The sequence below is a fragment of the Patagioenas fasciata genome, chromosome 1, assembly GCF_037038585.1.
Source record: "Patagioenas fasciata isolate bPatFas1 chromosome 1, bPatFas1.hap1, whole genome shotgun sequence".
Taxonomy (NCBI): domain Eukaryota; kingdom Metazoa; phylum Chordata; class Aves; order Columbiformes; family Columbidae; genus Patagioenas; species Patagioenas fasciata.
The window spans coordinates 172459598-172487342 of NC_092520.1; the positions used below are offsets into that span (position 1 = coordinate 172459598).

A 27745-nucleotide genomic window follows, 5' to 3' on the forward strand; every position below is an offset into this window, starting at 1 on the left:
GAATCTTTCTGAGGCAAGTTACGTTATTTATCATATATATGTAATATATATATAAAGTATATAGAGAGATTGTTTATTTGTAAATAGAAAAATCCTATGGAGAAGAATGTCAACTTTTCACACGTTAAAAAAACCATCAACATAAAGCCATGTTTAATGCTTGTATAATGTGATGCAATAAACTTTAAAATAAATTATGCATATGAAATATTTGCTGTTTGGCATTCCTGAGTTATTTTCTGTTTACCGTATTTGTTCGGCAAGCAAACACACCAGTCAGGTGGAAGCAAATTTAAATGCAGACTAAAATGGGCCAAAATCTGTCACTATTTTTCTCTCTGTGGATCCTTTGAATATTCACGTAGTCAAATATTGTTCTGGTGTGTTTTAGTTCTATTTTTAATGTTCCTTCTTGTTTAGTCTTTTGACCCTGCCAGATGCTGCATGTAATTTGGACAGTGTGGAGTGCCCCCATTCCCATGGAATTAATCCGCTTTGAGCATCCTACTTTTCTTTGCTGGGTGAGCTTTTAGCTGTCAGGGGGCAGGTGTGTGATGGAGACACCAAGAATTATGTTGCTGCTTTAGTGATGACAATGAAAACAAGAAGCATACAGAAAGAAGTAAAGCAGAAAGTGACTTTGTAGCTCTGCAGCAATCATGGGAGGTTAGTTAGCAAGAAATGGGGTAGTGATGGGGGTCATCTGCAAAGCTGAAGAATTGTCTCTAAATCACTTACAGCAAGATACTCACCCCAGTGAAAATTCATCTTGACGTTGTGATTGTGGACCAATAGATACTACCCAGCCCAAACTTTCACTTCATACCAAAATTAGAGTTAAATGACTGCCCAGTGTTCAAATAGTGACTTCAAGCAATAAGTGAAGATAAGTTGGTCATTTACATGTTTTCTCTGTTTTAAACAGCAATACAAATTCGAACCACTAAGAAAATAACTCTGTGGTGCTACATTTTTTAACTATGATAACTAGGAAGATCAGTTTTCACTTCATGGGCAAAACAGGTGCCAGTCACAGATCATCCAAGAAAGTTTAAGGCACAGAGCGGTGCAATGAAGGCCACACTGATGCTGTTTAACACAATAGCGATCAGTCACCCTCCTGAGAAGCGCGTTCAGATGGGAGATCAGCATTTGATTTGGGAGGGCTGTAGCCATACCAGCAGGCTTGCTACATGCTTCTATCCTCTCTGTCCACAGCTCACTCTTTGCCATAGAGCACAGGTGCACATGGACACAACAGTCAATTTCAGCACTCTGCAGCAGCATGGGGACACCAGTACTTACCCTTTTTCAGATCTGTGGGCTGAAAGTACCTGGTAAATACAAATTATTATATTCCAAGGCTCGAAAACTATTCTGTAGTGCAAAATGCAGTTATCTGTTTCTGCACCATGAAGACAAGGCATAAAGCTGAATAGGCTGCACATATTATCTGAGATCTGAAGAGCGTAGCCAGCTCCTTCAGTCAGTGGACCAGTTATCACAGAGTGACTAGGATAGTCCCATAACAGAGACCCTTGTACTGAATCCCAGAAGACTTTATTCCAGATGCAATTTTTTGTCTCAAATCTTAGATATAGGGACACAAGACATGACCCACGGGATCTATCCCACCCGTTCACAGCCATACCACGCAGTGGCTTTAGGCACTTACCCGCTCACCGAGCTGTGGCAGAGGAACAGGAAACAAGGAGCTGGCCCCAAACTCTGCATTGAATCATGCAGACCAGTGCGTCAGGAGGCAAAGGGGAGATCTGCCACTGTTGCATAGTTTTGCACTGGGTTTGCTGGTGGAGACATGTGCCTGGTGGCAACACATATTTACAGTGTCCGTCTGGTCTGTACTCCTCCAGCAAATGTTTGCTCCTTGGAACCTGTTTTTTCTTCCCAATGTTTTCTGATCCTGTCAGCTGATCTTATGCAGTAGATCATCAAGTGCCCTCTGTCACAGTGGCAGAAAATAAATTGATTTAGATGCTAAAGGGGCCCAGTCAAGGTAGATAAACTAGCACCGTGTCATATTCCCAGTTACAGCAGCTCAGCACCTGGCACAAATACAGCATAACTTTCAGAAAGCATTAAGATATGCAGTCAGTTTTTCACTTGGTTCTCAAGCGTGACTGCTTTATAAGCTTCACTGCTCAACTTTCCTGCAATGGCTTTTATTTTCCAACTTGATTCTGCTGCTGTAGAGAAGTTTTAACACCCACGTACAGCTGTAGCAACAGATCTGCAGTACAAAAACAAGACAGTGGGTCAGAGTCTGTTCCCTGCTGTACCATAAAGCACACAGGAGAAGGAAGCAATGGTGGTTTTCACCCTCCTGAACCGCCAGTACAGTGCATGGTCTGGAGTGGATGTGCTGTCCTGCTTCTCTCAGCAACCCAGCTGGGGGATATGCCACACCATGCCCTGCAGCCCTGGAGAAGCCTTCACTAAATGACACCTTCTGTGATCCCTTCCCCGTCATGGGGCATTGTGCGGGGGACTTCGCCTGCCAGAACACACGACATGCTCTTGCCTGATCTGGACCATGCTTGAACACAAATCCCCAGAGTGACAACAGGGACCACATGAACCCAAATGGCTACATGAGGTTTCAGCTCACAGCTCCACAGATAACAGCAGTGGCACTGCAGATGCAGCCTTTCCTCTTGGCCAGTACAGCAGACAGGCCCTTCTTTGTGCATTAATGTCTCTGCCGCACTATGCCAGCCTAGGCCAGCATGCAGGGCACAAAATAGAAGACCACTGTGTTCCTGCTATATGGCACTGAATAAAAGGCCCTCATTTCCTTCATGAGGACCAGCTCTGTGAGGGCAAGACAGGACAGAAGAGGGAGACAGGGTGTGAAGGGAAGGATATCACTGATTCTTGCCTCCACTCATCACCAAAGATACTCTCGTAGCTTCTAGCAGCACTCACAGAGGAGGAGATGCAGATAACCAGGGAACAAGTGGCTTAATACAAATATATATAAATAAATATGCTCTCAGGATCAGTTCTACAAAGGAACCAGATGGCACAAAATACATAGCCTGTACTAAAAAGAAGACCCACTGTTTCTTGCAATCTGATAAGGTCCTGCAGCCCTAATCTCTTCATACTTTCAATGCCTTAAAAGAAAATAGAATCAAAAAACAAATAAATTAAAAAGAACAAACAAAAAAAAAAAAAGAAAAAAACAGCTATTTCTGCGGGAACAGTGCTGTTACCAAAAAAAATTTTACTCTGAGAGTGAACTGAGACTAAAAGCAGATATTTTCCAGGAGGCTCAAGAATATCAGACAAATATTTCACATAGAAACATTGCCTTAAGCCCTGTCACCAAGATCCAGAGTGAGAGAGGGAGTGAGGAAGTGCAAGAAAGACCTGATTCCTTTCTTGACTAATGTCAAGGTCATGCAAGGGTGACAGTGCCATGTAGCTCACCAGATGCCTGCCCATGACCCCAGCAGGGCTGGTAACTGACCCAGCACAGGAATGTCAACAGTACTTCACATGAACAAAACTGTCCTCGTGGGCTGACATGGCCCCGTGTCATATATGAAGGCCATTGGCTTTGTTGTCATTGCTTGCAACATCCATTTCAATGTGGCTGAAAGCAGGGTTGTCAGTTCCTTCGGCTGCCGTGGTAAATGATTTCCAGTTCAACACTTCCACTTTCTCTGGCTGGAAAAAAAAATAAAAGAAGAAGACAAAAGCACAAAAGCAGTCAGGCCTGACATACAGGATGCCTTTGCAGGAAAACGTGTTGGTTGCTCACAGTACATAGTCATTCATTGCACTAACTGGTATTTTTCTGGCATGTAAAGTTTCTTATTGCATAAGGTAGTTGTGTAAAATGTTCCTGTCACATAAAATGTTCTTGCAAAGTGTCTAAAGCATTTTTGGGTGTGCAAAGTTCTAATTGTTGCTTTCATATCTAGCGATCTGTCACCACCAAGTCCTTGAACTATTGACTCCCACCCATGGCCCTTGCATCATCTTTGGCATGAAGAGCAGATTAACATGCATCATTGCTTGGATGTTCCATCTCTGTTAAACATAATGAGATGTTGAGCTCTTCATGCACAGAAAATTGCTCAATTCTCCCTCATTTTTTTTTCTCAATAACTTTCTGGATTATTTGTGATGCCAACCACTTGTTATCCAGCACCTAGCTGCATAACCAGGCAGACACTTGCTTATGACTCCAGGCATAAAACAGTCTGGCTGTGGACATTGTTTTCCATGTGGGTTATTTTTTATCAGAAGACTTCAGGAATTAAATTCCCAGACAGTGAAAACAGATGTTGGCCCACTAAATGCAGTGAATGACAATAACTGGATAGCCCTGACATGGGCAAATAGCATTACAACAGTATTGTAAAAATCCGTTTCTCTCCTCAGTGTTCATATCCAAAAGCTGAAAAGCATGAGATCATACTAAAAGGAGTTGTCATCGTGGAGAAAATCATTTCGCAAACTGGACCATCTCAAAGGTTTGATCATTACCTGTACTGTAGCACCTGAAAAGCACTGAACAATGCTGGGCTTGAATGTTCAGCACACTGACGATACTGATTGAAAAGTGATCTATAGTTTAATTAGAAAAAAAAAAAAATCCCCTACATTCTCTCTTCTAAGGGATGTTATAACCCAATAAGGTCTCCCCTTTTTTTATATCTTAGGGAGGGAGCTAGGAAACAGATACACCAACCAGAAATGTTTTCACTCAAACAGTAGCCAAAGCTGCAAAAAAATTCAGACTTTAGAGAACACATGTTTACAAACAAAGCTTTGCTGAGTCCAAAGTGTGCCTTGGGCCAGCTTCCAAGACACTAGTGAGGAGTATTTTGGCAGAAACCTGGAGAACAATTGTCCCTTGTCTCAGCTTCTGCTCTGTTGCTCACTGAAGTCAAGCTGTGGCCAAACACAGATTCCCTGCCTGTGCCAGCTGGTTTACTATACCTGCCTTGTGCCCTGCTACTGCCTTAAAGCAGTCGTATCAGGTGCTATTCATCCTAGTGGGGAAAATAAGCCAGGGACTGTTTGCCTTTGTCCCAGGAGGAAACACTGATTTAAATCAGAGATGCATAATTACACTTACTGTCTCAGATTTAGACCACGAGAAGTTGGACAGGAAATCTTCCTTGGTCAGCAGGAATTTACGGTCTGTGTTCTGCTTTAGTCCTCCTGCAAAATAAGCAGGCTTCAATCAGCCAGATTTCCACATGCAAATAAATGATGTGTCATAGCCCAGCTATGGGCATCAGGCCAGGTGAGCAGGACCGAGTCATGCAGCAAAAGCTATCAAGCAATCACAGGCCTTAGGGATCATTTTCTTACAACAATCGATAACCTCAACCTCTCATAATAAAAAATGATCCTCAAGGTCTATTTGAAATGCCTTAGCCATTTCCCACAGTTTCCTACATACTCCTCAGATATCTGCATTGTGTAAAAAACACTGAGACATTCACCCAAAAAGGATGAATCCCACACAGTGATATCTGGAACTATCCTGCCAATCCAAGAGCTGTGGTACTGAGGGCTGCCATAGAGTCTGAGTCTCAGCTCCCTGTCAGCCAGAGTCCTACCTCCACAACCACCAGCAATTTTCATAGTGAGTTATTTAAGGGCAGCCCCAAGGTGGGGCGACGAGAAGTAATGAGATGTTTGGGCATTTTTAAGTCATGAAAGATTAACTGTTCTTGTGGGGGAATGTGTGTGGGAAAGAAAGAAGATGTAGGTGCTGGGAATCAGCTCTGATTGCCACCTGAGGCTTAAATGAGATCTTGCTCCACAAAAGGCAGGGTAATGTTGTGGTTGGTTTAGTTCTTTTGGGTTTCTGTTTGTTTGGCTGGTGATTTTTCATCTGTATTTACTGAGCTGCCCAGTTTTCACACTTTGTTTCATGGCCCGTGGATGACCTGATCCCAGAATGGTAAGAGGCAAGATTTGTCTACAAGCACATCACTGTAGCAATGGAATGAGCTTGTGATGGTAAGAAAGGGGGAGCAAATCCTCTAGAAACTCACAAGGAAAAGAAAACGGTAGAGGTGTAACTTGTGCTTATTAGTTGCAAGGCACAGGGAAGCAAAAAGAAGCAAGTTTGTCTGCTGGGTTTGGAGTCTCATAGTCCAGAAGTAGGTCATATTAACAGATCTGAAATCCAACAGCCTCAAAGAGGAGGGCTGTCATAGGAATCTGGCTGGGCATACTGGGGAAAGCTGTGAGAGCAGCTGCTTTTGTGCTATTTCTGCCACATGAGGTGGTTGACAGGTGCACTTTGCATCTCACCTAGATGCAAGAATAGTGAGGCCATAGGCTGGAAGTGAAGCCCTTGCTCTTACCCGTGGGGTGCTGCTTTTGTCCCTTGCACAGGAGCAAACTGAGACAGAAGCTAATGTAGCCATGCACAGGATCTGCAGCTCTTGGGTACGTGCTTGGGGAATGTGGCAAAAAGCATGCACTGTACAGGTGCAGACAATAACCCCTGTGTGCTCTGAACTCACTCAAAATACAACTGCTTTTGTCCTCTAGAAGCATGGGTGTATCTCCTTGCTTGGAATTGTTGCCATGTTCAGGGACAACCCTGAAATCCCCAGTCCCTGCTGGCATCTAAGAAAATAGGAAAGACAGATGACTTATTTTTCTTTTGCCCCTGAGGTTAAAAAGCTACTGAAAGTTCTTTCTTCTTAGAAATTTGAAGCAACCTTTGCTGTGAGCAGAATCCAAGAGTAGGGATGCAGAAGGGCTAAGGGGAGGAAATGAGAGTTAGAATGGTAACCTTTATATGTTTGCAATAGGGCCACTGGCACATCCTGTGGCAAGGACAGCTCTCTAGTCATCTTAGTTTGAAAGAGATCTAAGATGCGTTATATCACAGCTCTGGAACTCATACCTGTTAGGAGGCTGATAATTATTCCCACTGCTACGGTGGTAAGTGTCCCAAGTGTGCTGAAGTAGAGATAAGACAAGGAATACCAGTTGTCTGCCAGGGCAGACCTGAAAAAGAGCCGAAAATGTGTTAATCTCTGCTTTCTTATTCCAAGAAACTTGAAAACATTGTCTATTTTAACATAGAGTATATATATGGAGTTAGTTACTTCTAAATGATGTGACCTGGTACTCTTGATCTACTTCTGTACAATAAAATGTGCACTAAAAATCTATTAAAATTTGCAGGACCAGTTCCTTCACAGGAGAGGAGACGGATCAGTACAGTGAGGCAACTCATGGGACAGAGCAGGTAAAACAGGACAGTCCTGTCTCTCCTAGGAATCTAGCACACAGGACTCTGGCTATGCAGATGAAGGGATAACTTCTGTAGAATGGGGGACATTATTTAAAGGAGCAGATAAAAAAAATAAATTCAGCATGTGCAGCTCTAAACATCCAGAAACAATAGGGTAACTGTCACACCTCAGATTACACATTATTTTGTTTTCCCTGACAATGTGCTCTGTTGCAACAGTTGCTTTCCCACATCCATGAGCAATGCTGGAGGCCTCATGTGAGAGGTGAGGTAAAAGAAACTGGATATTCAGAACCCATGCGTGTAGCCAGGGTATCTGTTGGTTGTACAGTGCTCTAAGGTGTAAGAACTGGGAGTCCCTAGGAACGTGCTTGTTCAGCTGCTTTCTGTTCCTGCTGTTCCCCATATTGTCATTCATAACTGTTACACTTAATTGTGATTGTCCCAAGTAAGACATACAGTAATTGCCAAAGGGAGAAAATCCCTTCTATTTTGCCCATTATATGGATTATGCCCTCTTCTGAGTTTCTTAAATAGAACTATTTCTGCACGGACGAGGTGTTGTAGGTGGCACTGTTAAACTGGCAAATTGCCCTTTAACAGCCTACTGTTTTAATTCATGTGACAGACTGTGCAAGTTAATCTAATAACTATAAATCTTATGTTTTCTTTAACCCCCATGGTTCCTGGTAAGGCATATCCAAGCCTTTAGACTCAAATATTGATCTGAAGCTTTTCAGATCAATAGGAAGATTCCCTTTGACTTCTGGGAAAACTCAGACAAACTTCACTCTGACAAGAAGAAAAAAAAAAAAAGAAAACTGCTTCATCTTAAACAACCTCGTAGGTAAACCAGGGAAGTATAGTTACAGTAACCCAAATGCTACACAGATATTTGTGTTGCATTAAAACAAATTTGCTTTGTTGATTGCACATTATGAACTTGTATACCTCTCTGCAGTTGGTGTGTTGAAGACCGTTGTTAATGGATTTGCTGTTGACGTCCAGTTTACTGAGGATATATTACAGCCTGCAGTTGAGAGATACAGTGGCTTGGTTCTCTCTGGGAGCGGAGGATAAATCTGAGATCCAATTCCAACCCAAAGCGAAATAACAAAGCCACTGACAAGACCCACAAATGCACCCTGCAAAACAGAAAATGAAACTTGTATTTACATGAAAAGCAAAAAGATACTGGGGAAAAAAAAAATATTAAAACTACCTAGACAACTGAAAAAAAAACAGTCAAGACAATCTAAACTGTAGGCTCCATAGCAAAAATTAAATACAGCTGTGGAGAGCTAAGGAGTTCATTTGATTTTTTGGGAAACACAGAATTTACTCACAGCTCCTGAGCATACCACTTTTTGTTTTTCCACTATGCCTTTACTGTTGAAGGATAGCTTTGGGCTTCATGGTATACAGGAAAAAATTGCTTTGAGGCCCTCCTTGAACAAATACAGAAGCAATTTTTCCTTTTTCTCATGTGATCTGGTTTTGCAAAAATCTCTTCTACTTCAGGGTGAGTGTTGTGGGCTTTTTTGCCTGACAGCTAGTAGTTTTGTTTGGTTTTGTATATACAAAAAATTTGCAACTGCGAAGAGGTAAAGGTTAGTGATAAGTGAACCTTACTAAACAGCAATCCTGTCAGATTAACCCAATATTTGACAAATCCATTTTTTGATGGAATAGGTTTTTCCTTTGGAAAAAATAATTTCATGATCCCGAAGCACACTGAGAACACTCCAATTCAGTCTGCAAGTGCTTGGGCCCCATTTTCTCAGCCTGAACCATTTTTGCTCAGACAAGTCAGCATCCTCTGAGTTTACTGGTTGTTCAGCTACCTCTCCTTGCTTCTAAAACTGTGTTTTCCAGAAATTGTTGCCAAAGTTTCATTTTTATTCAGATTATTTTTTCCCCCTCTGGTCACATAAATATCTTCATGGGATGGAAATTCAAGTTCTTATACAGACCTGTTCATCGCTTCCTTGGGATAAGGATGAAAGGGAGCAAGGGGAAATGTCCTCATGGAAAGTATCAAGGGCATCTCCCTTGCTGCCCAACACAGAATTATTGAAGGGAGGGGTGGAAGGAGATGACCCAAATTATTATTGAATTTTTGACCCCCAGGGCTTTAAATTTCCACTTACAATTCCATTTGCAAAGGAGCAGAGGATTCCCAAGGCAAACAGTCCTAAAAGGGGGCCACCGACCATGCCAAAAATGCTGAGTGCTGCCTGTGGAAGGAAGAGAGTCTGCTGTCAGGTGCTGTGCAAGACAGTTAAAGCCTCCAACACAGCAAGAAGGGAAGCTGTTGCGAAGGAAATTACATCAGTTTTTAACTGATGTGTACTCAGCTGGCAGGACTTGTTATAGTCACACGGATGCTTAGAGTGCAGGCTGAGCCATAGGCTGTTTGAAACCAGTAACCAACAAAGAATAAAAACTCATCTCATAATGGTATCCAGCAATTATTTTCTCATATAATTCATTCTGGGTCATTCAACAAAAGCATGAAAAAGCTGACACCTACCTGCAACAAGGCTCCCAGGAGAGATGCCACTGCAGCCATAGCTATGCAGACTCCACCATAAAAGAAACCTGTGTGGAAAAGGCAGAATGATGCATAAATCTGCCAAAGTTTGAAAATCAGTAATGGAAATGTTTCTATCTAACCCAGTATGGGCCCTGACATCTCCAAAACAAATATGCTATTAGTATCTGGGTTTTTTCTAAAAGAGCTGAATTGGCCAGGTTTCCTTTTAAGAGAAGATCACGCAAACTTGAGAAAATCCTCTTCCTGTGTATCACTAAAGATGAGTTAATAAATGGATTAACCATAGTGGCAATACCACATGTATCATTTGTATTTCTCAGCTAATCTCCTGTGGTATAGTCCTTATTTTGAGGAAATTATTTTTGCTTCTCAGTCTAAAGTCTTTGGAAAAAGAAAGTAAATGCTGGCAGATTACTGGGAGCTGGCACCGTGACAAAGAACATCCTGGATCATAAAGACGTTGCATCTCTTTCCAGGACCTGTAACACTGGCTTATTTGTTTTTTCTACCTCCACCCCTGTTGAGTTTAACTGCACAAGCAGTATAGGTTGATCCCACTGTCTAATGTGATAAGTCAGGCAACTCATGATAAGACTAACAACAATTTTGATATAAACATTATTCGCAATAATGTTTAAGAAACTGTTCTCACATTGAAACATTTAATACGTGTCACCTGCCACCAGTTTGCTGTGCTCACTGGTGTGGGCTATGACATGTTGGGACTGTGGTTTTCCTACACTTCCTACAAACATTGCCTTGGGCTACACATGCAGCTGGTCACAGACAGTATAAGTAGCAGAGACAGTGGTCGCACTTCAGAGATTTAAACCATTTGCTCAGTCCAGTTCTGACCCTCTTCTTTGACCTACATTAAACAGAGGAGCAAAAAAGACTGAGGGTCTGAGGGCATATCAGAGAAGACGTGAAGCTTCTCGTTCTCTGGAATGTTATTGGGACAGAATGCCATTGTTCACATATCACTGGGTTCAAAAGGTTTGTTACAAAATTGTTTCCTATGCTTCTCATTTTTGACAGATGAAGAAAAATAACAGTTGTTTCACTCTAAGATATTTGGCTTTGTAGTACTGCAAATCAACATTGAATAAAGATGCAGTGCATCTTTATTGCTTAAGGATCAAACGAGATGGCCTTTTTTTTCCTTATGCTCACTCAAAATAGCTTGTCCCCTATTCTGTGTAAAACCTACACAGGTGATCTCGTCTCCCTCAAGTATTGCACCAATGTAGTCCTATTGGCGTGAGTACACTTACTCCTGACTTACACTGCTATAAGCAAGATCTGAATTGAGCCTTCACTTTGTAAAGCAAAACGGATGAGATATTTTCTAGACATACTCATCCCCATGGAAATCCATGACAACTTCTTCTCAGAGAGGGATCTGAAGTGCGGCTTAATGAGGTCTTCAACAGTCACGGCAGCCAGAGCATTGATGCTGGAGGACACTGTGCTACAGAAGGCAAGATTTATACAATTTTTTATCTTTGAAGCTGAAATCATAGGTAACAGATGGATTACTAGAAGAGAGAAACTGCCACAGTCCAGAACAGTGTCAGAAAACAAATGTGGCTGATGTATTGGTTGAAATAAATTATTCCAGGTGCTGCTGTTAATAGCTTACAAAAATAGTTTAACAGAATGCTCTTAGTGAGGATAAGGCAAATCTTGATGAAAAGTTAGGCCTGGAGAAGTCAATGAAAATATCTATTTCATGTTACTAAGCTGTAAACATGACTGGTATAAATGATACCTTCACAAATGATCTACACAGTAAATACCTGGATAGGTAATATTCCTACATGCAGGTAACTGATCACTTTGATACACTCTCAGAGAAGAGTCCAGATAATCTAATTATACTCATCTTAAAACTAGGTGTCTAGTCCAAACTGAACTACTGCAGGCTCCCTACAGGGTCAGAGAAACCAGCACTCACAAGACACAAAGCCAGTCAGTTGATCTTGTGTCTACATGTGCCCTGCTCTCACAAGCCACCAACTTTTCCTCAACAAGTGAAAAACTGGTTGCTCTTGTTCAGAGCCTTCCTCAAGAGAAGTGATTTTTCCTAGAAGATGCTCCTTGGGAAAGCTGAACAAAACACTCCACACTATGGGATAGAAGGGTAATAATTTGCCTCTTTCAGTAAAAACTCTTCTGTAAATATGGCTCTAAAGATCAGGGATGAGGAAAGAGAGATGGCTTTAAAGTTAGGCAGGTTTGAAACTGGAAAATTGAAGATGAATAGTAGGAAATTCCCCCAAGCTGTAGCTATTTTGTGTAACCACCCATTTATAATACTTAAAAATTCCTATAGCAGAGGAGCTTTAAAAGCACAGAGAGGAAGCCTTGTTAGTGTTGTACATCATATGCAGCTGTTTCCTCACACAGGCAGTAGGGAACTCCAAACAGCTTTGAGTCTTTAGACCTCAGATCACCACTGTTTAAAACTATGGATATTTAAGGTGCATCATTAAAGAGCTATACTGGTTTTTTTTATTTAAGAACAAACATTAGCTAAACAAAGAAATTAAATGAAAAAATTATAGTATAAATGCAACTTTAATGCTAACAAAAAAAAAAAAAAAGCTTCCAAATTATTAAATTACCTTAATGTTCCACTGTAGGCACTAGCCACAAAAAGTCCTGGCACTCCTGGATAATCCTTGAGAATATCCAGCACTAGGTATGGCATTAGCTGAAAAATTCAGAAAGTCGGAAATATTACTATCTTGCCCTAAGTTTTCCTTTTTTCACTGGATTATTTTTGTTATAGCCTTCTCACTGGCATTCTTCCCAGCTGTTCTAATTTTGAACATCCCATCTTGCACTATTTATTGGTTTTCTACAGAGAAAACCAATCCTAAAACACCCACTCCAGATACAGAAAAGTTTGTTTAGATGACCTAGCAAAGATGAACATATAGCCGTACTGTCAGGTTTGCTTTGCCATGAGGATACTATAGGATACTAGCACTGGGCAGCAGGTGTTGTACATCCCTCTGTTCGGCATGGGTGCCACAGCAGATGCTTATGTCTGTTGTTGACTCCACAAAAAAAGGTTTTCAGATACAGTTCAGTAACTTCAGGGTACCTGAGAGCGATTTCCTTGATGGAAACCATGTGTCATTTGTTGACCTTTGCAAGATCTGAGTACCAGAAAGAGACAGGAATTTTAAGATTTTCTTCCTGTAAACCGTCATCTTTTCACAGACAAGTTGGTCTTTTTAGTATCTTGCTTCCTGTTTCCACCAAAAGAATTTGACTGACCGGAACAACTTAATTCCCTTTGAGTTTCCACCTTGATTTTCTGTATCTCATTTTATTCTGCCCTTAAAGACCAGGTGGTCCTGACTCTGGTACTCTGTTGTCCATGTTCTTCTGGCTTTTCAGCTATTGTCCGTGGGGCATTATCCACAGCCTGTAATTATCCCAGGCATAAACATATAAAACAAAACAAAACAAAACAAAAATGTATGATTTCCCTGGGCGCTGACTCTGGTCAGTGCATGCGCTCCCAGAGCTCTTGTTCCTAAGTTAAATCTCCCGCTTGGGTCAGAGGCCACTGTTGGTTACACAGTGATTTCTCCACAGGACAGTACAACACAGTTTGATCACCCAACTCTCCTCTGAAGGAGGGAAGGATGCACCCTCACTAGCAAAGAACTGCCTGCTGGTAGCCCTCTTGCAGGTGTATGCTTCGGGCATGACTATGTTTTGCGTCTGGAAAGGCCTTCGCCTCCCTTTGCACAGGGAGGTTTTTGTGCGGCAATACAAAGCAGCTCACTGGAGCCCTCAATCCCTCGCACAGGCACTGCTGCTTCTCTGAAGCCTTGTTTCACACAATGCTGGTGCTCCCAGGCCCATTTTGGGTGAAAAACCCCAAATACAGGCAGAAGTGGGTAGACCGAGTGCTCTCCTCATCACTGCTCTCCCTGCCACCCTCCTTACCTGGCACTGAGAGACCAGCAGCACTGGGACAGCTGGGGGACACTGAGACTTAACAGTGCTGAGGACAGGTCTGCTCCTTTCTCCAGGGAATCCCTTCCACCATGGTCTCAGCTTAATCCCTGAGTACTACAGACTGTCCTGATACGGGACTCAGCCATGCCATTATTCTCAAACCCTTGGCTCTTAGAATCATAGAATCATTTTGGTTGGAAGAGACCACTAAGATCGAGTCCAACCATAACCTAACTCTAGCACTAAACCATGTCCTTAAAAGCCTTGTCTAAATGCCTTTGAAACACCTCCAGGGACAGTGACTCCACCACTTCCCTGGGCAGCCTGTTCCAATGCCTGACAACCCTTTCCATGAAGAATTTTTGCCTAATATCCAATCTAAACCTCCCCTGGTGCAACTTGAGGCCATTTCTTCTCGTCCTATCACTTGCTGCTTAGAAGAGACCAACACCCTCCATGCTACAACCTCCTTTCAGATGGTTATAGAGAGCAATGAAGTCTTCCCTCCCTCTCTTGAACCATCCCCATCTGTCTATAATGGCTGCCGAGAGAGGATGCCCCCGCACCACCTCCCCCGAGACACAGAGCCCTACCTGGTCGAGTGCCGACACCTGCTGTGACGTCCATGGGTCGCAATCCTTGTAAATGGAGTACAGGGACAGGCCACAGAGTGCTGCGCAGGCCAGTATCGCCCAGAGACCCACCAGGTTGATGTAGAGGGACCTGCACCAGCACACACAGAAACATCATGTCAGAGCTCAAAGTCCCACAAGACCCCTTCGGGGCCCAGCCAGTGCCAGCACTGAGGAGACCTTCGAGTCGCTGGCTGCCCACTGGAAAGGGAGTCACAATACAGCTCCCAGCATTTTATCCAGTATGAGATGACATTTTTAAATATATGAATTTCACATCTGGTTTTGGTGGTACGGTCTGAGTGCCCGTCCCTGACAAAGTCTGCTCAGGAGATGATGGGAGCAATATGGCAATTCCCACATTTCATCATATGTGTGTTTTACATTGCAGGCAGCTGGCAAGAAGATGCTCTTCAACCCTTGCCACACCCCATGATAAAGACAAAGCATGGACAGATTAGTAAGGTGTGGTGCCCCAGATCAAAGTGTGGGGTGCCTTTCAGTCAGCACCAGCACTCCCTTGCCTCTGGAGCTGCAGTGCCATGTTTACACAATGCTGGAGATGCCCTTGTAAAGCAATTTCCTCCTGGGGCAGACTTTGTGGGAGGCAGCAATGAGACGCTGTGACCTGGTCTGGAGCCACCTACAAGTGCCACCTCCAGAGAGCAGAGGGTTGCCACTGACCCCAGGGCTTCTCCTTTAGTAATTAAACAGCATGGAGTTGGGTATGGTCCAGTAACCTCATCGCTTCCCTACGTTCTAATGGGAGCTTCAGGTAATGCTGAAAGCAGAAACTCTTTTTTATCAGGCATTAATGCTACTTTTGGCACACAGAACAGACAGCCTTTATTAGTAGTAAAAGACAGATTGTTCTCACCCAGTGAGAACGTTCCCTTCCATCTAACTATCTGATCTTCTCAAATGTTTCTCAGCTCTTGATGACTCCTGGGTCACAAAGTTCTTCTAACCTAGGGTGACCAGATCAAGCAAACACACCCAGTGCGACCTCGGCCTTAAAAAACAGCGTTCCTTGCCAGCAGTTGCTTCCTGGTTAATTGTGTACTATCAGCCGATGGCAATTTAACTGTCTGACAGATCATATACCCTGGACCTGTGCCAACTGCTAAGACCTCCACTGGGAGGACCTTTTGTTTCTGTGCAAACATATCCATGCTTGCAATGCTTCAGGAAGCATTTTAGTGTTGTCAGTTCCCAAGAAGGTAAGGGGCACCAGCCTTTGGAGTGCTCTAGAGGACCATCAGGATGAATGAAGAAGTAAAGCTGACTTTATCCACCTTGCTAGGCATTGAAATGGACATTTTCAGAAAGGCGTAACATGGATTAACTAGTTGAACTATCAGTTGCGTAGTCTAGAAAAATTATTGGCAAGCACAATGTAAACTCCTAAAAAAGACCTATAGAAATAAACCTGTTTTACACATAGTAGGGGAAACTCTGCATTTACACTTTGTATTTGCAATTAGGGATGGTCTAAACACAGAACCAGCAGCAGTTTAAATTTCTCTCAAGACTGATTTAGTAAAAATGAAGTAGTCCTTTTCTTATAGATGCTTACATATTGGTTGGATGTCTTGCATCCATTTAGCTGAAGCTGTTCCTGCATTGACTTAATCTACCTTGGTATAAGCTGATTTAGCACAAAATTTAACCAATTAGTTAAATCAATCCAAACCTTTTGAACAGATGTAATAGCAGTATTAGCCTGTAGTGAAGATTAGAAAAGCAAGAGAAATACACAGAAGGAAAATAAATTGTTTCTCTGAGTCCAGCAATTTTTGTTTTTAAACTGTGTCGATGTTTGACAGTGAAAAGAAAGCTGATTTTTTTTTCTTCTGATCTACACTCCAGCTTATGGTACACCCTATGACTAAGCACTGGAGTATAATAATTGTAGCACAACTGGCAGGAGGTGTTCACATCAATTCTTGGTGATTAACATGGGGTGGAATTTGGGTAAAGTAGGCACTATGACTACACAAGGCTTATTTTCTGTTGTTTGTTTAAGGCTGGCTCTAAAATTTTGGCACTGAAACACACCAGATGATGACCTTGAAAGGAATGCAGGGAAAAATGTGTTAGTATCCCATATATTTCTGAAAATGTAGCTCTCCTGCTCTGAGTGCCTGTTGTTGTTCATATATGAGCATTATGTTCAATTTGCCTACTTATGGTTTGAGTGCTTCTACCTACTGGTGTGTTTCTTGAGTGGGGTGAAATCATTTCCCAAAGCCTGAGAAAGTTCCTACACTTGTGCCACTGTTAAAGGCCTTCTTAAAAACTGCAAGTTGGGATCTATGAAGGAATTATTTTCTGAGGTCTGATTTGTTATTTTGCTGTCTCTTATAAAGCCTTACAGCAAATGCCACAGAGGTACAAAACCCTATTACTTTGACCTGATGACATTTTACACATGTACAGGTTAAATGGCAATAAGAGTGACAGGCCACCAACATGACCTGTCAGATGTGTCTAATTACATTTGCAAATGAACTAGATCATCACCACAGAATGGCAGTGCTTACAGTTGCAACAAGCTGCAACCATTATACAAAATGATTTCTCCATGCAGGAGAAATTCCCAGCACGAGCGAGGCACAAGCAAGATGCCATGGAGTCCAGCCACCCATGCCAGCAACAAAGAACTCCACTGATTAAGGCTGTGCCACTACTAATACGGTATGAGTTCAAACCCCTCCAGAACCAGATAGCCTCCAGCCCTGGTCAAAGCTTCTACAACAGCCAGAAAACCTGCCCAGAAGCTCCCACGGTGCCACATTCCCCTTGGCCACACTCTGCTTCTAGGACACCCTGGAGGTGTCCCTCCTTACAGAGAGGGTAGGGAGGGTGTGAGAGAGGAGCACAGTCCTAAGCAGAAAAGGTGCTCAGGATGAACAGTCTCACTGGCAGGCAAATCTGGCACAACGTACATGTCTGATTTCATATATGCAATCACACCAGGCAGTGTTACAGGTGTGCCATGCACCTCCTGCCTCTGCCGTGCCAAGAACCTGGAACCCAGCCACGTGCCAGAGATTGTGAAGAAGCCACGTGGTGTGTTGGAGATGCGGCTGATGATGAGCATCAGCTCATTCCTTCTCCAGCGTAAATGGCTCAGAAGCAGTTTTTCTTTATTGCCATAACCAAAATACTTCCATTCTCAACTGTGCATGATTTTGTGGGTATTTTGCTGACTTTATGAAGTAAAAGCCTTCATAACACTCCTTCTCTGTATGTCACTGTATTATAGAAATTATAGGGACTATTGCTATGATGTGCATGTATAGATTTCTCCTATAAATGAGCTCACAAATAATTCTTAAATCCTGAGTTGTGAACTACTGGGATGACACTAAAGACAAAGGTAGGACAATAGAGTTAGTATTAATATAGACTCCATTCTAGAGCAAAAGCTGATCAGAAATGTTTAAATTCAAGTAAAACAGAACTCTCTGCCAGTTTGTGTAGTGAATTCCTAAACAGAAAGTCATTATTTTTATGAAAATAAAATATATGATTTGTCAGCAATTATATCAGTGGATAAAACATTCCTGCATTTTCTCATGCCCATACTCATTGGTATGGAAAAATCTTTTAGTCTTTACTTATGCGAAACTCCCACACAATGATTTAGGTTTAGTAGAGTAGCAATTCAAGATGCTGTCTTGATATGGCTTCAGCACACACAAGTATTATATTATTTGGTCTTTAGGTTGCATATAAACTTAATGCAGCTATTTGTATGCAAGAATACTGGCACAGTGAAACATTCTGGCATAAAATTCGATTTTACACCAATTATATGTAATTCAAATACCAGTATTTATTGTGCTGATTTGTCTTCCACCTGGTCCACAAAACAGAAAGTAAAAAATATTACCCTTTACAAATGTGTTTTATATAGACAAAAAAAATTTCCTTAAAAAAAAATCTCCCTTATAAAGAACAGTCACTGCTAAATTCAGACATTAAAAGTTACTGTAGGCAGACTTACATTTTTGCGTGGAACCTGCTTTTGCATGCAATGTATCTCTGGACTTGAGACTGGTTGACCCCATATATGCCAGTCCATGTGAAGGTGCCACCTATAACAATCGTCCAGAAGGTGTGCCTTTGCAGAGGATTGGGGTTAAAGCTACAATCAGAGGGAAAAAAGCAAACAAATTCAGAATATGAAAATCTTCCCATTATGAGAAGACCTTAATAGCTATAACAAAAAACGTCCTCATACTTACTCTATTAATAATACAAGCTCTTTTAATTTGGCCAGATTTTGAACATTCAGATACATGAAACCTGAACTGAGAAAGCAAGTTTAAAACTCAAAGCTGAAATCCTGATCTAGTGAAACACTCTAATCTGTCCAAAGGTGAAGCCTAACTGATTTATTTGCCTATAAACTAGTCTTATATAAAGCTGTATGATGCCTGTGTCTGTTGAGATGAAACGATGCTCCAGTAAAAAAGTCTAATATGCCTGCTTATGTAGAGGGACGTAAGTCTGACACCAATAAAGGTGTGTTTGCAGCCCAGCCTTTAAGAACAGAGCCTCTGTAAAACATTGTGCTGGTTTAGCTCTAAGTGAGTAACAGATCTGAATGGCCATAAATACATGTTTTTTAAACCATGCTTTAATATAGCAATAAATTATGTGTACCTGCACGATCAATGTAATATTATTTCACTTATTACATGCCTTTATTCCTTTTCTTCTCCTATCTGTGAACTCTATGACTGGGGGAAGAGGCAACGCAGTACAACTGCTGCAAATCACCCAAACAGCTTGAAAAAATGACCATTCACAAGAAGAAAAAAAATTACCCACGAAAAAATCAAAACAGAACAAAACAAAAACCACAAACAAAACCAACCAAACAAACAAAAAAAACCAAATACAAAGTGGTTTTTGATCCAGCACTGTTAGAATGAATATTCATGACCTTGCAAAATGATAATTTAAGCCTATGATCAGTTACAATAATAGAGGGTAGAATACTATTAAAACTACTTTTAATTTTTCTTTCGGGGAAAGGGAAAATGTTTTCCTTTTTCACACTAGCCAAAAACTATTATTTTCGCAGTTGTTTAGCTTCAGCAGTTGAAATGCCAAATCAGCTGTTTGCAAAATATAAGTGTAAATATGATTGTCCTCTCCAATTCGCCATTTCACTTTCCTTAAAACACCTACTTGACTAAGTAAAAAGGTTTTGCTCTTTACAGGATTTTGCATGGTGTAAAGCCTAAAAATTATCCCTCACACTAGGTAATCTTGTTTAAAAATATATAAAAATTAGGTCACAACTCCTCCTCCTCCTTCAGTAGCAATTTAATTTCACAGTTAGTCACATGGGCTCTATTTGTAGGAATAAAGAGGAACATTATCTGCAAGTACAAACTCACTCCCAGAAGTTTAATCTTCCTCCATGGTAGGAATCATTTACAATGCGTCCAATTCCCTCCTGAACCACCACAGCTCGTATGATCACAGACGAAAATCCAGCGACCATGATTCCAACCTGGAAAACATCTGTCCACACCACTGCCTTCAGACCGCCCTGCATGAGGAACAGCACGTATCAGGGACAACAGGGCAGCAGCGCTCTTGCTTTGCACTTACATTGAACTAAGATAAATGTTATTGTATGTATTACGCATAACAGATTAATTTAATCTTCTGTAAAAGAATTAATTCTGTACTGGAGTGTTTAGGAATCGCACCCTAGAACCTATTCAGGACATCCTGGCCCTTTCTTGAAGTGCACTATATTTACTTTGACCACACAGATAGTTTAACCCAGTATTTCTTCATCACACAACCTGATTCAGAAGTTTGTATCAAAAGATAAATCAGCAGACAGAAATAAATTGGCAGACAGTGCTCATCTTACATATATATAGTACCACTAACTTCAGAAGGCATACCATTCAGATGAATAAAAATAAACATTATTTAATCCAACATATACAAATAAATTTGTCACTGAGGTTACATTTAGTAATTTCTAGACACTTGGTCAATTAACACTAATCTAAAGACCCATCTGTTCATGTGGCATTTGCTATTTTCAGTGGCTCTATTGAATAACAGACAGGGCTACTCTAATTGCAGCATGTAGGTGCTTTACAAATTAAACAGCTAAACCCTACTATATCAGAAGAAAAATCACAGGAGGATTTTTAGGAAGGGAAATCTATCTTTTTGCTGTTCCTTCAGCAACAACAGAAGTTTGAATGAATCAGAACAGAAAAGGTTGGAGTCACATCATGGCAACCTTCGCATCCAGAGAAGTCCCTGGGTGAACATGGCTACAGCTACACTGTGAAATGTACTCCCTTGGGGTAACTCAGTTATTAGGCTACTTAACAATAAATTTCATATTTTATGTGAATGGTGAAAAGAACAAACATTTTTCTCAGCTGAAGGACCCACGTACCAGTGTGCAGTAGAAAGTGCAGACCACACCAGTTGCTACCACTGCACCCCACAAGTCAAAGCCGGTGACTGAAAAAGAGTGAAATGTGTGAATGAGGCACTGGGGACAAATATCTGAAGGTCAATTTTTCACCCCAATCTTGTTGCTGAAAAAAACCTTAGAAGTAAGTTAAATGCAAAAGTAGGAGGTAATAAAAAATGGCAATGAAAAGACTTGCGTACCTAAACCAGGGGATTCACCCTAACCAGTTCTAATATTGAAACAGTTCTTACAGATATTGGAAAGTGCTAAGCAGTTAGATATATTCCAGGATCGTCTTTAATGTGAATGCTGCCAAACAATATATCCAGTATGTTTGTAGGCCCCAAGTGGGGAAAGTTTTAAAATACATGTCCTCCTTTGAAGCACCTGGGTAGTCCCACAGAGCCTTTAGGTGGGGATTTGAGCAGGGGATGCTCCAAAGAGGCAAGGTGGTTCACGCATGGTCTGGGAGAAATGTGTCAGACTAGAAGCCTTTCTGGGAGGCAGCTAGGCCATTACTTGGTTTAAGATGTATTTCCAGGGCAAATATAAACATCAAGGATATGAAACCTGTGGGACTTAAACACTGGAGGAGACCAATGCAGAAAGTGTTGGGTTTTTTCTTCCTTTTTGTTCAATGAACAAGACAAAAAAAAAGCCATCAAACAGAAAAATTGTGATTTTCATCCTAGCCAAAATTATTAGTTTTTATTTGCATTTTGTTATTGCCTTTTCTTGCCAAGTGGACAAACTAATTGTGTCAGATTAAAAGTTTAATTTGGCTCCACATGAAAGCTTTTTTCCCCTTTAAAAATAAATGTGGCTCATTTTCAAAGCAAAGAGTCATTTTGAAGGAGAAAATGAAAATCTTTCATTTTGTAAATATCAAAACAAAGACCTTAAGTTCAAGACCTCTTTGCTGTTTATTTGTTTTTCCTGCCAAAGTGATAGGTCAAGTTAAACAGCTCCAGGCAGCCCCAAACCATATTTACAGAACTTCTGCCTGGCCCTTCTCTTGAGGAAGAGCACTTAGCCAGGGGAATTAAATTTGTGTTCAGTCTCTTCATTGCCTTCAAAATTTACTAAAATCTTCTTAACTTTTCTGAATGTAGCCATGATCTAAGGATATTGCATGAGAGGTAGAATAAATGAGAGCAGATTTTACCCTCAAGCCTCTTCTATAATTCCTTATAGGTAGAGATTAAGGGACTAGGATTGCAATTGGGAGGCCTTCTATCACAGTTCCCATCAGGACCAACAAAAATCTTAGAAGACTTCACAGTCAATCTTTGAGCTATTATGTATCTTTAGGTGTCATTACCAAAATAAAAGCGTACCAGTACCATATGCAGAAAAAAAAAATAACATAATAAAAGAACAGTTGCAGTATACTCATCTTACCTTGATTTAGTGCCAAAGCTGGAGCATAAATGACAATACCAGTGTATAAAGTCTAGAAGGGGAAAAGGGATATAAAATCAAAAGAAATGTAAATTCTTGGGAAAGGTGATAGCTTTCTGAGATGGTTTCTCTCAAAGTATTTATGCACTCTGTGTTTCCTAAATTCATAACAGTTTAGAAATAATTCAAATTGTTAGAAAATTAATGTCTGAAACTAACCACTACTGCAGTCTCCCAGCCTAGTGTTCTTAAAACAAATACCAGGGACTCTTGAATACTAAATCCCTCTTCAGCTTCTCCTGGCTTTCCTAATTAACGTGGTTCATTGCTATAAAACTGCAATCATATGGCAGAAACAAGAGCAAAGGGAATTTGAAGGGGTTTACAAACAGTTTGCCAGGGAAACTATTACAATTTATTTTCTCAGTCTTGGGATCAATATGCCTCTCAATATGCAACTATAATGCATGTGAGTAAGAACAGAAATACAGCATTAGTTAGTCATCATGGATAGCATTTTAAGGAATTACACTCCTGTAAAATGAAGCCATGCATGAATGTCCGCAGATTTCTGTTTTCACCCAATACAGTAAAGATATAGACAAATCAAGGCCATGCTTCTTTTTATGCAGCCCAGGACAGGACTGGCTTTCTGGGCTGCAAGTGGACATTGCCAGCTCATATCCAGTTTTTCATCCACCAGTATCACCAAGTCCTTCTCTGCAGGGCTGCTCTCAATCAATTTATCCCTCAGTCTGTACTGATATTAGGGAACTTTGTTGTTCAACTACTGTTGGACTTCATGAGTTTCACATGCGCTCACTCCTCAAGCCTGTCATAGTCCCTCTGGATGGCATCCCTTTTTCTCTAGTATATCAACTGCACCGCTCAGCTTGGTGTCATCTGCAAACTTGCTGCGGGTGCACTCAATACAACTATCTATATCATTAATTAAGATATTAAATAGTATTGGTCCCATTACAGACCCTTGAGGGACACCACTTGGTACTGGTTTCCATTGGGACATTGAGTTGTTGACTGCAACACTTTGGCTGCAACCATCCCTCCAATTCCTTATCCACATAATAGTACATTCATCAAATCCACAACTCTCCAATCCTACCCATTTTGGGAGTCAGTATGAGGAAGTGGCTTTCTCATTCACGATGAACAAGTGCCAGAAGCTTTGAACCATCAGAAATTAAAATGTCACAAGTATGATCACATTTTTGTGTAAATTAAAACAGGACCAATGACACAATCTTTCCACTTCTTCAGTGTTTTTTTCAGGTTGTATTACTACATATCTTTTTTCTTCCCTCTTCTTTTAAACACATGCTAATATTCACAGAACAGTTAAAATTGCACTATTAAAATCTTGAGGGGATTTCCTTTCCTCTCTATCCTTTTCATTATTCAGGTTGTTGTTAGTGCTTGGCACAGAAAGATGCCTACAAGTTAATTACCTTGGCCATATATTTAAGTTGTACAGAATTATTTTTCTGATCTTTGCAAGAAAAGATTACACTGGGCTTGTTCCAACTTATGCAACTGTGATGTCTTCATATTTGCTGGTGAAATAGTGTCAGGATTCACACATGCCAGCACTCTACTTTTCCCATGGGCTTCTGTATCTATTACATAAATGCCAGCTAAGCATCACTGTTCAAACAAGTAATTAGCACTGCACTGACCACCATCTCATTGGTACAAGTGTGACTGTCTTGTAACTCCTGGTGTGTCTTAAAAATACAAAAAGGGCAAAAAAGCATATAACTTGAAAAGCTTTCTGATTGTACATTCATTCTGGCCTTGAGTCCTCTGAAAATTCCACTTCAAAACTGTGAAAAGAACACATTTTTGTTTCTGGTGCATTTGTTACACACTCACTGTGCATTTAAAAGTGGTCTCATACTGACTCACTGAATGGGCTGGATACAACAATATGGCTGCACCAACAATATTTGCAGGGACTGCTTTAGTTTAACATTCCCCAAGGCAGTAATTTACTACTTCTCGGTTTGCAAACACCCAAATTTTTTCCAGTGGTACAAACCCTTGTGCAGCAAATGGCAGCTCCTGACAGCTTGTTTTGCCACCTTTCACAGACCCTTGAGAATTAGTCGGACTCCCAGAATCCATGGAGTGAAGGATGAAACCTGCTGCTGTAGATAATTGGGGCATGTTTATGTTTTGAACCCATTGTGGGTTTCTCGAGCAGGCAGGCAACCGCTGCTCTTCACACTGCTACCCTGCAGTGAAGGGTCGCTCGTCTCTTGGCACGGTGCTGATGCCAAGTGACTGCTCTGGGTGCTCAACAATGCAGGCAGAGACCAAAGGGCCAGGTAGCTCAGCATTCACTCGCTACCTCATTGCAGAAGGAGCTTTGTTTCTCCCACGCCCAGCCACCCATGCATTGTGGTAGCCTCATCAACTGTTCAGAAAAAACATCCAGTTACACTAAGCTGAAGAATACTAGTGGCTATAAGACCTATGGAACAGCTTTGAGATTTACTTGCCGTTTGTATAATGAAGAGGGCCATTCCACAGAGGCGCAGGCATTTATTAAATCGAAGCTCTAAATACTGCAAAAGAGAAGAAAAAACAAATGTTTGTATTGAAACTTGGTGCTATTGATAGGACTAGAGTGAAGTGATGATCAATACAGGAAGAGCATAGTGTTATTTTTACGTTTTCATGAATGGCCAAAACTCCTAGCATCACCTTGATTAATGTGTCTTTCAACTTGATATTTCTTTACAAACCTCACCACTGGGTAATGACAAACAACCAAGCGAAGTAGACATAAGCTAGTCAGTATGTGATGGAGTCTGCAGAATGGGAACTGGTGCTACCAAGGTGCCCCAAGGCACTCAATGGACAACGAGCTGTGCCCCGTGACCTGGCAAAGACCAGCAGGTATTCACGCAGAATCACTCTATATCCTGAGCTGGAAGGGACCCACAAGGATCAAGTCCAACTCTTGACTTAGTACAGGGCAACTTAAAAGTTCACAATGACGTACCAGCAAACAACAGAACCCACTTGTGTTGTGAAATCAGAGAGAAAAAGAAAACATTATGGCTATTCCTAAGCCTTAGTTGATTTGGAAACTCTGGCATTATGTGTGTCTATCTGAACTGTTGTGAGAAGGGGCAGAAGGTTTTCAATGGTCAGTGGCTTCCTCCCACGGTAATCTCACCTTGAACAATGCCCAAGTGGAAAACTGGCCTTTTGCAAAACAGGAGTCCTCACTTTTCTCTCTAGCCTGGGACATCACCACCTCCGAATGAGTTTGTCATGCTGCAGGGCAGATTTCTTTACCACATCTGTCCTAAAGCACTAGGGTGTGTGGTTGCAATAATGGGATCTCCTTTGCCTGCCAATCTGTTAACAGTAAAAAACTGAAGTGTCTCTAAGTGCTCACATGTGAACTGAGCATTTAAAAGATGATTTGTGAGCGTGTTCACACAAACAAGCAGTGCTGAACCCTTGGACAAACACAAGAAGTTGTTTAATCTCTGAACCCTGTCCACAAATAGAAGACATATCTTTTATAGGTGCATTTAACACGAAGATTATCAGTGAGTTTCCAGTCAAAGCTGTAAGTCTTTATTTAAGAGTCCTATTTGAAGTATCATCATAACTCACAGTCCAAAGATTAGCAGTTTAAAACACACTGGAAACCACCAGAGATTTCTGTTGGTGATTTCTTATCTAAATCTACCAACAGAGACCTTGTTTCCAGCCTCCAGTGCTCCAGTGCCCCTGTTCAGTGTAATAAAATGCAGCAAAGTAGTTAGCCAAGGACTTTCACCAGCACTGATGTCCCTTTCCCAATGTCCTCTGTGAAAACAACAATTTGCCTCCAAATCTGCAGCTAGGAACTATCTCTATACAGGATGATAAACAGGTTGCACAGAACTAAGTCAGAAGAAAGTCCTGGCCAGATGCTTCCTCACCCCAAAACAGTCAGATTCATCCTCTGATATGTCCCACCACCCCAGATGTCTCCACACTGCTAGCTATAGTTTTAATTTATGTGCTGAGCTGAAAACCAGTTCAGCAATATTTTGGCAGAAGTCAACTCTTGCAGACACAGAGCACTCCCTGTATAAGCACGATGGAAAAGACATTTACTGGTGTGAACAGCCTCAGGTGGAAAGGGTGTCTCCCCCAAACCTCTAGTAACAGCACAAACATAAACTCTACCAGAGAGAAATTTCTGTGGCAGCACCTGAGCTTAGAAACCTATCTGGATGCGAGAACTCTGTTTCCTATGTTAGATGCTCTTGCATTCTGCTCTTGGTATATTAACTACAAATCCTTAACCACATGTCACTATCCAAGCTGCACAAGGATTAATCAGCCTCTTAAAATGAGTATTTGGAGTGAGGAAACAGATCTGGCATGGTGCACAGCTCCTGAGCCAAGACAGCAGGACTGAGCATCTCCTCTCTGCAGAGGCGGTGTGGGCAGACTTGGGGACAGAGCAGGTTGCAGCCTGCCCTTGGGAGTGTGGAGATATGGTGCAGCACAGAGTGCAGGGGGCTTTGGGGAAAGAGACTGAGGGGAGACATATAAAAAATGGGCATGAGAAGTCCCCCAGCTCCCTGAAGGTTGCGGAAAGGCTCGTTCTATTCCACCTTACCTCGTAGGTGCTGGTAATGCCCAGCTTGTAGAAGACGGGCAGGAAGATCTCTGCACTGCACAGCACCACCAGGCCATAGGTGATGGCAAAGATGCAGAAGATGGCACCATAGCGGTATATCTCAGCAGGGGTGCCCAACACAGTGACAGCTGACATGAAGCTGGCAGTGAGGGAGAGCGCAACAGGGAGGGCATTCATGCTGCGGCCTGCCATGAGGAAGTCCTTGGATGTCTTCTGGCCCCCTCCCGCGAAGGCATAGTAGACACCGATAATAGCTGAGACCAGCAGCATGGCCGCAAAGACCACATAGTCCCAGACAACGAAGCGCCCCATGCTACAGAAGGGACTTGCCCTTGGAGCCAAAGATCTGTCCCAAAATCAGAAAGGGGGCTGCTGTCCTTGTACGGCTGGCACAGGAAGAAGGAGGTGGGGACGGGAGCTGGCGGGAGTGCCGCGATACTGTGCACCCCGCCGGGACAGGTGAGGAGCAGAGCAGAGCAGTGACCCCGCCGGGGCAGGTGAGAAGCGCTGCAGCGTCTCCGCCTGTGGGTCTCCGGGCGGGGGGGACGCAGCCTCGCCGGGAGCGGCGGTGCAAGTGCCGGAGCCGGGGCGGCGGGCGGGCCTTATACGGTCCCGGTGCCCGCTCCTCCCCGCGGCGGTGAGCGCCCCCGCGGAGCGGGAAGGGGCGGCGATCCTGGCGGTGCGGCCACGGCCAGGTCATCCCGGGCTATTGCCGCCCGCCCCGTTCCACCGAGCCCTGCGGCGCCGAAGCTGGCGGGATGGCCTC

The 27745-nt window shown here is 42.2% G+C and overlaps 1 protein-coding gene across 2 annotated transcripts; it reads right to left on the reverse strand.

Moving 5' to 3' along the window:
* Nucleotides 1-53: 53 nt before the first annotated feature.
* On the reverse strand, nucleotides 54-27541 carry SLC5A8 (solute carrier family 5 member 8). 2 transcript variants are annotated; one of them, XM_065862501.2, is made up of 15 exons: nucleotides 26959-27541; nucleotides 24827-24892; nucleotides 22308-22359; nucleotides 20886-20953; nucleotides 19852-20006; nucleotides 18447-18587; nucleotides 14396-14525; nucleotides 12449-12537; nucleotides 11180-11292; nucleotides 9798-9865; nucleotides 9415-9501; nucleotides 8216-8409; nucleotides 6911-7014; nucleotides 5114-5199; nucleotides 54-3693 (listed from the first exon to the last, which is right to left on the reverse strand). In XM_065862501.2, exons 1-15 carry the CDS (start codon nucleotides 27289-27291, stop codon nucleotides 3562-3564), a joined length of 1818 nt encoding a protein of 605 aa, XP_065718573.1. In that variant the 5' UTR covers nucleotides 27292-27541; the 3' UTR covers nucleotides 54-3561. The 2 variants fall into 2 exon arrangements, 1 of the variants encoding a protein (XP_065718573.1); XR_011736084.1 differs by lacking the exon at nucleotides 54-3693 and adding an exon at nucleotides 6522-6627.
* Between the last annotated feature and the right edge of the window lie 204 nt (nucleotides 27542-27745).

Coding starts and splice junctions, on each gene's coding strand:
- SLC5A8 (XM_065862501.2), bottom strand. CDS start 27,291: ATGGGGCGCTTCGTTGTCTGGGACTATGTGGTCTTTGCGGCCATGCTG. Junction 22,360..24,826: donor CCCTCTTCATTATACAAACG/GCAAGTAAATCT, acceptor TTCCCCTTCTAG/ACTTTATACACTGGTATTGT. Junction 11,293..12,448: donor GCCTACAGTGGAACATTAAG/GTAATTTAATAA, acceptor TGCCTTCTGTAG/CACAGTGTCCTCCAGCATCA.